This window comes from Ambystoma mexicanum, chromosome 8 (genome assembly GCF_040938575.1).
Source record: "Ambystoma mexicanum isolate Mex_15411 chromosome 8, UKY_AmexF1_1, whole genome shotgun sequence".
NCBI classification, from domain to species: Eukaryota; Metazoa; Chordata; class Amphibia; order Caudata; family Ambystomatidae; genus Ambystoma; species Ambystoma mexicanum.
In genome coordinates this window covers 40,272,015-40,284,644 of record NC_090929.1, presented here as the reverse complement: position 1 = coordinate 40,284,644, position 12,630 = coordinate 40,272,015, and the positions used below count along the sequence as shown (strand labels likewise).

At 42.7% G+C, this 12,630-nt stretch overlaps 1 protein-coding gene across 1 annotated transcript in view; it reads left to right on the top strand.

Moving 5' to 3' along the window:
• The window catches only part of ASB6 (ankyrin repeat and SOCS box containing 6), a 71,099-nt gene extending 58,697 nt beyond the window's left edge, over nucleotides 1-12,402 (top strand). Inside the window, exons 5-7 of the mRNA XM_069609226.1 lie at nucleotides 10,669-10,777; nucleotides 11,412-11,498; nucleotides 11,583-12,402. Of these exons, the coding sequence (XP_069465327.1) occupies nucleotides 10,669-10,777; nucleotides 11,412-11,498; nucleotides 11,583-12,244 (858 nt within the window). The 3' untranslated portion in view covers nucleotides 12,245-12,402. The remainder of the gene's footprint in view (nucleotides 1-10,668; nucleotides 10,778-11,411; nucleotides 11,499-11,582) is intronic.
• Nucleotides 12,403-12,630: the final 228 nt, after the last annotated feature.

Sequence of the window (12,630 nt, the reverse complement as noted above, 5' to 3'; positions counted from 1 at the left end):
TTACTACAGCGTTGCAGACAGAGGGCAGGAGACCGGCAGGTAATCCGATTCCACCTACAACTCCGCCGCCATTTATGTACTATTCGTTAGTATGACGTCACCATGCGCATGCGCGTGATCCGTCATTATTAGAGCTGCTGTGAAAGCGCAATAAAATTATGCGAAAATCGATGGCATTGCCCCGTATACGGAACGGATAGTGCCTTTGTCTAGAAAAAGCGAAAAATAGGTATAGATGTGTGACTACCAGTTTGGGAGTGTTGATACTCTGACGTCATCACGCAGACGCGTGCATGACGCCACTTGTAAACAACCAGTTGGTATAGGAAAAAACAGTTTAGAGAAGAGGAGGTGCTATGTTCAACAAGGCCTAGAAGTTGTCCAGGAAGTAGCATGAAACGATCAAATGTCAAAATACTAAGTTCAAGGAATCGCTAAAGATAAGGTATGAATAGAGCATTACCTAAGGAAGGGCAAAAGCCGAAGGAGGCGTAAAAGTGTACGTCGGGAAATTAAAGAGGAGCTCACTGCAATCTGATGACTTAGTAGAGACAGTTAATATTAGATGGTATAATAAAGGTGTTTCACAGGATTGACAAAGTCCAGAACTGCAGAAGGACATTAATTCAAAGAAGCATGGAAATGATGACAATAGAAGTATTAATCAAAAAATACAATTGTTATAAGGTGCCTAAATACATGTTCCATTAGGTAACATCTTAACAACATGTCTCAACATGTTAACATCTTACATTAGGTCACTTTTTAAAAAAGAGTGTCTCAAGCCCAAAAAGGCAATCTGAATGCACCACCAGCGCTATTGTCTAACTTTCTATGTAGTCAAAACATAGAAAAAAACACTGCCCACAAATGTGGTTCACATACTTATGATTAAGTTATAATCTATTTAACAGAGAAACCACATATATGGAAATGTCAGATGTGTCTACATGAAATCTTTAAACTGATAGACATTTTGGACAAGTGTACCCTACAGATGACTGCCAACAAGCTGCCCCTTGGAATGGTTCACAGTCTTTAGGTTAGGATCTGGTCTTCTCAACTATCATTAGTTGTGGAAGAATTTGCCTAATATTCACATGGAATAATCCAGGTAAAAGGAAGAGTAAGGAATAATATGTGCTCAGATAAATGGGCCTAGGTAGTAGTCCTCATTGAGCCCAAGAGGGGCCATTGCATCTAGCCTATGTATCCAATACAGTTCCCTTTGTGCCAGTAGTTTTGGTAAGTCACCACCTCGTTGGAGGGGATGTACCACTTCTAGTACTGCAAATCTCAACTGTGAGATGTTGTGTTTATGGTCTCTAAAATGCCTGAAAACCGGTGATTTGACATTTTTAGTTCTGATTTGGGATTTATGTTCAGTCCACCTTTCCTTCGCTTTTCTACTGGTTTTCCCAACATAATATTTCCCACAAGGGCATCTGATGGTGTAGATGACATTTTTGGAATCGCAAGTAGCAAAGCTTTTTAAAGGGATCTTGTTGCCATTATTCGGGTGCCTAATATAATTGCCTTTAATGATGTTTGAGCAATGCTGACAATTTAAGCATGGAAAAGTGCCATTTTTTAATTTTGTCAATACCCTTTGGGTGGATTTTTTAGGTCTTTCTGCTCTGATTAACGTATCTCTGAAGTTTCTTCCCCTTTTATACGCTAACATTGGAGGATTTGGAAAAAGGCGGTTGAGATTGGGATCTGATTTGATCAGATCCCAATTCTTCATAATGATTCTTTTGACTTGATAACTCTGTGCAGAGTATTTCAATGTATAGATCAAATTCGATTTCTTCTGTGTGGGTTGTTTGTTAAGAAGTTGATCACGAGGATATGATTCAGTCCTCGTAATTGCTTGTGTCAACACTTCCTCCGGGAAGCCTCTTTCCAGGAATCTTGATCTCATAGTGTCAAATTCTGTCTGAAGTCTCTGTGTGTTGGAAGTAATCCTTTTCGCACGTAGCAGTTGACTGAATGGTAAATTTTCTTTTAAGTGTCTCGGATGGAAGCTATTGAAGTGTAGGGAGCTATTAACATCAGTCGGTTTTCTAAACATAGATGTAATCAAGACCGTGTCTTGCCATTCTATAGTTACATCCAAAAAATTCACACATGGTGAACCGATTTCCATAGTGAATTTGATCCGGGGGTTACACTGGTTGAGATATTGCCAAAAATCGGTCAGCTCTTGTTTTGTGCCTTTCCAAATCCCGAAGACATCATCAATGTATCTTAGCCAACAGTGTATTTTATCTTTCCAATGTGGGTGGTCTAGGACATGCGTCATCTCGAAATGGAACATAAAAATGTTCGCATATGAGGGGGCTACTGCTGAGCCCATAGAGGTGCCTGCGATTTGAAGGTAGTACTGTTCATTAAATCTGAAGTAGTTGTTATAGAGTATCAGATTAATAAGTTCAATGGCGAAGTTTTTTTGGATCTGGATTTCGTCATGTCTTAGAATGAACCATTCCAGGGCTGCTATGCCCTCATCGTGGGGGATTGAAGTGTAAAGACTACTAACATCCATGGAGAATATTAATGGATCATCAAAATTGATCTGAAGGTTCTTGATACTTTGAAGGAAATGTGTAGTGTCTTTCAAATATGTAGGTATTTTTTGTACCAGTGGTTGTAGAGCCGTATCAAGGTAGACAGCCAAGGGTTGGAATATGCTGTCAGTGCCAGCAACTTAAATTAAAAAATGGCACTTTTCCATGCTTAAATTGTCAGCATTGCTCAAACATCATTAAAGGCAATTATATTAGGCACCCGAATAATGGCAACAAGATCCCTTTAAAAAGCTTTGCTACTTGCGATTCCAAAAATGTCATCTACACCATCAGATGCCCTTGTGGGAAATATTATGTTGGGAAAACCAGTAGAAAAGCGAAGGAAAGGTGGACTGAACATAAATCCCAAATCAGAACTAAAAATGTCAAATCACCGGTTTTCAGGCATTTTAGAGACCATAAACACAACATCTCACAGTTGAGATTTGCAGTACTAGAAGTGGTACATCCCCTCCAACGAGGTGGTGACTTACCAAAACTACTGGCACAAAGGGAACTGTATTGGATACATAGGCTAGATGCAATGGCCCCTCTTGGGCTCAATGAGGACTACTACCTAGGCCCATTTATCTGAGCATATATTATTCCTTACTCTTCCTTTTACCTGGATTATTCCATGTGAATATTAGGCAAATTCTTCCACAACTAATGATAGTTGAGAAGACCAGATCCTAACCTAAAGACTGTGAACCATTCCAAGGGGCAGCTTGTTGGCAGTCATCTGTAGGGTACACTTGTCCAAAATGTCTATCAGTTTAAAGATTTCATGTAGACACATCTGACATTTCCATATATGTGGTTTCTCTGTTAAATAGATTATAACTTAATCATAAGTATGTGAACCACATCTGTGGGCAGTGTTTTTTTCTATGTTTTGACTACATAGAAAGTTAGACAATAGCGCTGGTGGTGCATTCAGATTGCCTTTTTGGGCTTGAGACACTCTTTTTTAAAAAGTGACCTAATGTAAGATGTTAACATGTTGAGACATGTTGTTAAGATGTTACCTAATGGAACATGTATTTAGGCACCTTATAACAATTGTATTTTTTGATTAATACTTCTATTGTCATCATTTCCATGCTTCTTTGAATTAATGTCCTTCTGCAGTTCGGGACTTTGTCAATCCTGTGAAACACCTTTATTATACCATCTAATATTAACTGTCTCTACTAAGTCATCAGATTGCAGTGAGCTCCTCTTTAATTCCTCGACATACACCTCTACGCCTCCTTCGGCTTTTGCCCTTCTTTAGGTAATGCTCTATTCATACCTTATCTTTAGCGATTCCTTGAACTTAGTATTTTGACATTTGATCGTTTCATGCTACTTCCTGGACAACTTCTAGGCCTTGTTGAACATAGCACCTCCTCTTCTCTAAACTGTTTTTTCCTATACCAACTGGTTGTTTACAAGTGGCGTCATGCACGCGTCTGCGTGATGACGTCAGAGTATCAACACTCCCAAACTGGTAGTCACACATCTATACCTATTTTTCGCTTTTTCTAGACAAAGGCACTATCCGTTCCGTATACGGGGCAATGCCATCGATTTTCGCATAATTTTATTGCGCTTTCACAGCAGCTCTAATAATGACGGATCACGCGCATGCGCATGGTGACGTCATACTAACGAATAGTACATAAATGGCGGCGGAGTTGTAGGTGGAATCGGATTACCTGCCGGTCTCCTGCCCTCTGTCTGCAACGCTGTAGTAAGTTAGGTAAGTTATATTACCTTTGGGTTCTGCTGAACCCGCTTTTTTTCCTTCCATATAGTTTTCCTCACCCTGACTTTCTGTCTTTGGACTTTTATCCATAGTGTTCAAGCCCTTGCACTACTACAAGACCCTCTGCTTTCTTATCCGCTTATTTTTTCAATTGATGGTTTCCCCCATCCGGATGAACAATTAAGCATGTAAGTGTATCTCCATGTTTTGACTTGTTTCAGACCTCTAACTCACTTCTGACTGAACTGAGTTCTGTTATGCTCTACTTTTTCAGATAAAGGGTTCCTTGCATACATGAATGACTGGGTTTCCTGTCACAGTCCCCGTCCAGTCCCCCTTTTTTATATAAAACATACAAGGTTAGATTTTTCTCTTTCCCCCTTTTTTTTCTTCATGCTTTTGTGACTTATCTGTTTTGTGATCCACATTAACACTATATTATTTATTATCTAAACAATTAATGTCTGTTTTTTCCAAAATATATGAATAAGTATTTACTTGTTGTCAGTTACTCTTCTGTATCCAGCAAATCTCATACATGTTGAATGTTCTAGGGTTTTAATTACTGTACAAAATCATGGGACCACTTGCTTTGTCGAGTCAGAAAAGACATTTGGTAAAAAGTTTTCACTTGGATTTATACATTATTCTATACTAAATATTGTGCATATTTTTTCCTAGAATCATTGTTTTTGCCCCTGATGAAGAGTGTCTGTTTCACTCGAAACGCGTTGGGCCTACCACAGCTGCACTATCAAGAATAAATAATGAAGATTGTTTCTTGTGACCTTAAACGATTGAATGTTGTCCTTTTTTAAGAATTTGTATTTTTTTCATACCAACACGTCCTTTATTAAGACTTTATTTCATAGAGTTACTTTACTACTCTTTCTATAAATGTTGGTCTGGTCATCCAGATACTAGATAGTGTGCAGGGGACGTAAGTTCCTATGTTGGGAACTTATTTTTGTCCTATTATTTGTGCAACCTAGGTGTCAAGGTTGCCTTTCTCTCCTCTGCACCTCTTACCTCTTTTTACTTAGTTTCCTAACAAACTTGAAACCTACCCCATCTTCTCAAATTTACCACTCCTGTTACTAGGGTGTGCCTATGGGTCCTATTCTCCTCTTTCCATGAGGTTCACAATGCCTCCTGTGCTCTGTGGGCCGTGGGGGTAAGTGGGTCCTGAGCAGCTTTCACTTGTGTGGGTTCGGTTTCAGTTGCCACTCAAGCATCATACAGAACCTTGTGCAAGTTGAGCCTGCACGCTTTTCTGTGTATTGCCAGGGGGAGCGGCCCTGAAACCCATCCTGTGGCCTTCCGGAGCGCTCAGGAGTGTGTATGAGCTTACATGCGGAATGTGATTCTAAAAATAGCTTTGTTACAGTAGACTGGCACGTGGCAGCGGGTTAAGCATTTGAACCCAGCCGAATTCATTCGGCTTGCCAAAAATGACTTTCAAATGGAAACTAATATCGGAGCTGGTGCCGCACAAAAGTGTATGCCTTTAAAGCTAGCTAGAACTGTAATGGCAGACAATACTAGCAGTGAGGGCTAATAGCTGAACATGAGGCAGATGAGCGCAAACGCCAAAAGCTCAGTATGCAGTGATTTTTGTCAAAAGGACAACAATTTTAACCATTTTGCACGACATTTAAAAGAAATATATATTGGTGTGGGAGGGGGTTAGGGTGGGGATAATAAACTAAGTGCTGGGGGGGGGGGGCAATACAAATGTGATTTGTCGTTAAAGTTTATTTTTTCATTCGTTAAAATCACATGTAACCGTCAGCTCTGCTGGTAGTGCTGGGGAGTTGCAAAAGCCAGCTCTGCTGACAGAACTGGGGGCAGCATAGTGCCAGAGAAAACTGCTGGCAGGGCATTCGTGTTTTTATTAGTTGTGTGTAATTTTAGTTTATCCCAATAATATTTTTTTATTTTAATAGAACCTTGCTTGGACAGTCCTGTGTTTTAGTACCACACTGCTATTGTGCCAGCTCACAGCCATCCTGCAGGGTTTAGCGGGGTTAAACCTTTCAAGTTGCGAGCTACTAGCCAGCCATAATCCCTCACCACCTCAATTCTACACATATACACAGCAAACCCTTTCATAATTGCCAAGAGTCCCTTATTAGCCAATGGCGAGTGTAGACTTTGTGCCCTGGGTACAGCCTTCCCCTGGCCTATGGTACCTTTTTAACAAGCAAAGGTTTTATGCCTAATGGGCTGTGCCCGTTTCCCCTTTATGATCACGGAGTACAAATGGGGAACAGTAATGGCAGAGCCACTATAGTACCAGAGCACAACTGGCGTTGGAGTTTGTTTATTGAGTTTATATAGCGCTTTGCCTAGTGTTGCTAGGCAGTAGAAACAAGTGACCCCTGGTCAGAGCAAGAGAATGACCAGTAATGCAGGACATCCTATGGTATTGGTTTGGACCTTGCAGTACAAAAGGGCAATCTGTTGGCTGAGCCAGGGTAGGGCCGCTGAAGAAACTGCTCAACTGGCATAGGTGTTGCAGAACCTGGCACCTAAAACTGAGGATTTGGTGTAGTCAAAAATATAGATTTTTTTTTTTTATGGTGAATGCTGACGCACACATTTTCTTTGCGTGCCCTGTGGATCCTTTGTGCATTGCAGCACTAGGCGCAGGAGGTGAGCTTGGGTTTGAAGCCCTCAAAGTTGATGCCCAAGTCCCTCAGGTTCCACACCGACAAACGCCTCTCCTTCAAGACAGACCTAGCTAAGAAAACTCAGACAGCTTGGAATCGGCTCTTCCTCCTGCGGAAAGTCAGCCGCTGAAAAAAGGAAAGAACCAGAGAACAAGCCGCCTCTGCCTAAGCCCCAAGACTATGAAACCTCCCCCCCCCCCCCATCGGCATCAGACTAGCCCCCACGCTCCTACAGTTCAGAAAAGAACTCTCTTCAAGGAGTCTCTCCTCCTCAACACCTAGGCCATCACGTCGCCCCTCGCGCCACCTGATTTGCTAGACACTGCCTGCCCATCTCCTCCCCACCACCCGGTACAGCTGTAACCCTCCTGTGTGCCCCTCTGTATCCTACCCCCGATATCTAGAGCTACAGAGTCCTCTTTTTAGGGGCTGTTTGGGTGAGGACAAATACATGCAAAATACACAATAGCCCACAAAACTGCTTCCTTCCTTTCTGTTACTGGTGAGTTCTGAAATGCCTCGATAGTCATGTCACACCCTTTTACCATAAATGAGGGCAAGTTGCCATGGATTATCCAAAAATATATACATATTTTAATATTTTATCAAAAATACAACAATACAACATTTAAAAAGACAATGACGGTCATCATTCATTTTTGCAGACATATACACTTGTACATGTGACTCGTATGACAAAGAAGCACCTCTAATCGAGCCTCTTTTGTACCTTAGCCGTGAGCCACTTGAGGACTCTACTGAAATCCTGCCCAATGGTAACCCCTTAGATGAGAGGGCAAAAAAAAAATTGCCTACACCTCAAACAATGTGTTTCTAGAACCAATAATGATTTTTGGAAAATGCAGAATGATTCCTTTAAATTGCATTCCTTATTGGTGCTGTCTTCAGGGCACTTATTTTCATGGGTTCATATTCATCGCATGACATCACAAGAGTTTTCCATCTTTCCAACATTTCTACAAAAACAAATGCAAAAAAAATGATCTTAATACCATGGTTACTATAATTTGACATGTCGCACAACTCTTGAGGCATCTGTCACACCTTCACCTTTGTATCATTTGAACAGAAGGAGTCCTTTATTTCTATTGTCATCAATACTCATAGGGGACAATTTCTCTTGATTTACTCAATTTCAATATTGGAGGCTCACACTCATATTTCTTGCTTGTACCCCTCCTAATGGTTGTAAATGTTCTAATACTACCACTGATTTCTAGATGCTATCATGCATCCTTACCCTTTTCAGTTCCCCTGTGACCTGGTATTTCTTTTCCTCTAGTGTGTTTACTCGGAGTAGCTTGATCTATTCAGCCACCTTGTTTGCAGACACTACAGGGGACCAGGACCACCAATTACCTTGTATGAGGGTTACAATTACTGTCCCCACCTTTAAAGCCACACTGGGTCAGCCAGAAAATGCTCACCCATTCCGATCGCTCTTCCGGGGACTTTTTTTTTATGTAAGGCGCAGCATGCGAGTTGCCTAACCACGTCTCGTATTCAAACGCCTATGGGGCGTCTGTGATCTGGAATTTCATTACTCACAGGGCCTGGACTAACATCCATAGAATGAAACCTCCGAACTCTAAATTTGCCACAGCAGAAAAAATATTGCTCGTTTGAGTCTTACCTGAAAGTGGCCGATAGCTTCGCCCGCAGGTTGCTTCCTGTGGCAGCATGTCACGTGACTGCAAAGATCACGTGACGCACTAACTTCCTACCGTGAGGCTATAAATAGTGTGTCCGTGATGGCGTGAGACAGGACCACACCTATACTAGGTGTGCCTGGCTTTGACGACGCATCTGCGCCCACTATTTTGGAAAGGGCAATGTGAATGTATTCCCAACAAGTTAGAAATATATCAATCTGTTAAACTTGGGGTCCATTAAACTTGCCTATACAAGCGTGTATTTCAGAAATGTCAATTTTATATGGAGAGCAAACAAAACATGTCGCATTCTAAACATACATGCTTGCACTGTAAGAGCGCCCACAATCTAAGACTCAAACGAGCAATATTTTTTTCTGCTGTTGCTAATTTAGAGTTCGGAGGTCTAATTCCATTCTATGGATGTTAGTCCAGGCCCTGTGAGTAATGAAATTCCAGATCACAGACGCCCCATAGGCGTTTGAATACGAGACGTGGTTAGGCAACTCGCATGCTGCGCCTTACATAAAAAAAAGTCCCCGGAAGAGCGATCGGAATGGGTGAGCATTTTCTGGCTGACCCAGTGTGGCTTTAAAGGTGGGGACAGTAATTGTAACCCTCATACAAGGTAATTGGTGGTCCTGGTCCCCTGTAGTGTCTGCAAACAAGGTGGCTGAATAGATCAAGCTACTCTGAGTAAACACACTAGAGGAAAAGAAATACCAGGTCACGGTGGAACTGAAAAGGGTAAGGATGCATGATGGCATCTAGAAATCAGTGGTAGTATTAGAACATTTACAACCGTTAGGAGGGGTACATGGAAGAAATGAGTGTGCGCCTCCAATATTGAAATCATTGAAATTGAGTAAATCAAGGGAAATGGTCCCCTATGAGTATTGATGACAATAGAAATAAATGACTCCTTCTGTTCAAATTATACAAAGGTGAAGGTGTGACAGATGCCTCAAGATGTTGTGACATGTCATAAATTATAGTAACCATGGTATTAAGATCATTTTTTTTGCATTTATTTTTGTAGAAATGTTGGAAAGATGGAAAACTCTTGTGATGTCATGCAATGAATATGAACCCATGAAAATAAGAATAAGTGCCCTGAAGACAGCACCAATAAGGAATGCAATTTAAATTAATCATTCTGCATTTTCCAAAAATCATTATTGGTTCTAGAAACACATTGTTGGAAGTGTAGGCACATTGTTTTTTGCCCTCTCATCTAAGGGGGTACCATTGGGCAGGATTTCAGTAGAGCCATCAAGTGGCTCACGGCTAAGGTACAAAACAGGCTTGATTAGAGGTGCTTCTTTGTCATATGAGTCACATGTACAAGTGTATATGTCTATGCAAAAATGAATTATGACTGTCATTGTCCTTTTAAATATATGTATTGTATTTTTGATAAATATTAAAATATGTATATATTTTTGGATAATCCACGGTAACTTGCCCTCATTTATGGTAAAAGGGTGTGACATGACTATCTCGAGGCATTTGAGAACTCACCAGTAACGGAAAGGAAGGAAGCTGTTTTCTGGGATATTGTGTATCCTACCCCCGATGTACATCTGTTCTGTTACCACTGAAAAGCACTCTGTTATGCATCTGTATTGTTGTATACCACTGTAAAGCACTCTGTTGCTTCTCGAAGCTAGGTCCGTGCTCAAATACTATAATATGCACAAGGAATTATCAGGCTTAGTTTCTTGGTGTGGCCTGGGGATCCATAGTGCATTGCAGCACTTGGGCATGCTATGTACAAGGGATTATCAGGCTTAGTTTCTAACTTGGACAAAGCACACAGGCCCTGAGCACAGTGGAAGTAGTCGTCTAGAGCATGGTCCCAATGGTTCCAGTTTCTAGATTTTGCTTTGTTCTTGTGCTGTTTTGGCAGCTTGTCAGCTCAAGTCTACAATTAAAAACACCTTTGAGGTCTGCATGTTGACATGAATACTGTAAAAATGTGGAATGCAACATTTCTTTTTCAGATTCATGAGAGCAGCCCCCTGGACCTGGCGAGCGAGGAAACGGAGCGCCTCCCCTGCCTACAGCGTCTTCTGGCACTTGGTGCTGATGTCAACGCAGCTGACAAAAACGGTGAGTTCCAGATGGAGGGTGGCGGTCGGTGGCAGGGAGTTCATTGATGTGTGGATTGTGTCTCCATTTTTGAATGCCTCGTGATCCGCCATGAGCTCTGGGTGGATGCAAAGGCTAATGTGGCTGTTCTATTGCACGGCCTCTTTCCTAAACCCAGAAACCTCATTCTAGAAGCGGGTGAATCTTGCATGGAGGGTAGAAGTGGAACACCAGTGGTTATAGTAATTGGGCAATTATAGGCAAGAGTTACTGAATTCCAAAACAAGACTGGAAGATGGTGCCTTTGAGGGGGTTGACTGTGCAGTCGCGTGAGCAAACAGACCCCCTCCCACCCGCAAGAGGGGGCAGACTGAGAGGGAACTGGGTGAAAATTGAGCCTTGGAGAGAGGAGTTAAAAAAAAAAAAACAGGGGATGGTGGAATGAAAAGGAGGAAAGCTACATGTGTCTGTGCTTGGTATTGTATGGGTTCTAACCAGGATTTTCTTTTGTTAATTTGTATGAATACGTATAAACCTTTGTGTCGCAGCACGAAAGCTTGTAATGAATATCCCCTCTAACTGGTTCCATAAAGTGGGGACCCCTCCTACGCCAAAGCGTGTATTCTGCTCCTCACCCCTTGACTGTTCTCTACAGGGAAGACTGCCTTGTTGCACGCCTTGGCAAGCAGTGATGGTGTGCAGATCCACAACACAGAAAACATCCGCCACCTGTTGGAGGGGGGTGAGTGCACACACATTCCTGTCTTGTTTCTTTTCACTGTTGTGTCCTGCAGAACATAACCCTTGGTTGTGGTTCTTATTTCAGGTGCTGATGTGAAGGCCACCACTAAAGACGGGGACACTGTTTTCACCTGCATCATCTTCCTCCTGGGAGAGGCGGTCGGAGGGGACCCTGATGAAGCCCAACTGATAAACTGCTTCTGTTTCAAAGTCGCACAGCTGCTGATGGCCCACCGTGCTGACCCCAGTGAGTGTCCATCCCATGAGTCGCTTACCCACGCCTGCCTGAAGGGTTTCAAGTCCCATTTTCCCCTTCTGCGCTTCTTGTTGGAGTCTGGCGCCTCTTCAAACTGCTCCCTGCATGGCCCGGCCTGCTGGTCTGGCTTTCACATAGTCCTGGACCGACTGAGCAGCCAGCTGGGCTGCTCCGAGACTCCCCCATCCACCATGACGGACCTTCTGCAAACCGCAGAGACAGTCCTGGAGCTCATGGCTGCCAACTCTGCCCGAGTCAGATTACCTGACAACTTCCATGTGAACTCGACGGGCTGTAGCTTGTACGCAGAGAAGGTCTCTGCCCTGTACCGGTACCTGAAGCAGCTGTCGCAGTCCCCGCCTACACTGAAACACCTGTGCAGGGTCGGCATCCGGAAGCGGCTTTGGCCGTGGCCTCTCGATGTGAAAGTGAAGGCACTCCCGCTCCCAGACAGGATGAAGTGTTACCTCCTGGTGAATCCTGAGCTGTGATGAGGACTGGTGATCTGGGCTAAGGCAGCGTTCATGAGTTAGCCCCTCCTCCTATGCCTTTTTTTATTATTTTAAATGCAGCCCCATCATCGATGTTGTACGGCTTTTCCTTCTCCTGATCTCTGTAACTAATTGTGTAATTACAACATTCACTCGGACTCTTGTGTGTCTGTGTAACGTCCTTGCACTGTCCGTGTCCATGAGTATCTGCCTGTGCTGACCACAGCCAGTGGACAGAGTATAAAGGATGCCTACTGAGCCGGGTTGGCAATATTCAGAGCTGGCGTTGCAAATATGTCACTGTAAGGTGGTTTCATACTTGTTAAATCCTTAAGGAGCTACGTGTTAGATTCTACGCTGTAGTTTGCCCTCCTCCCCCTGCAAGG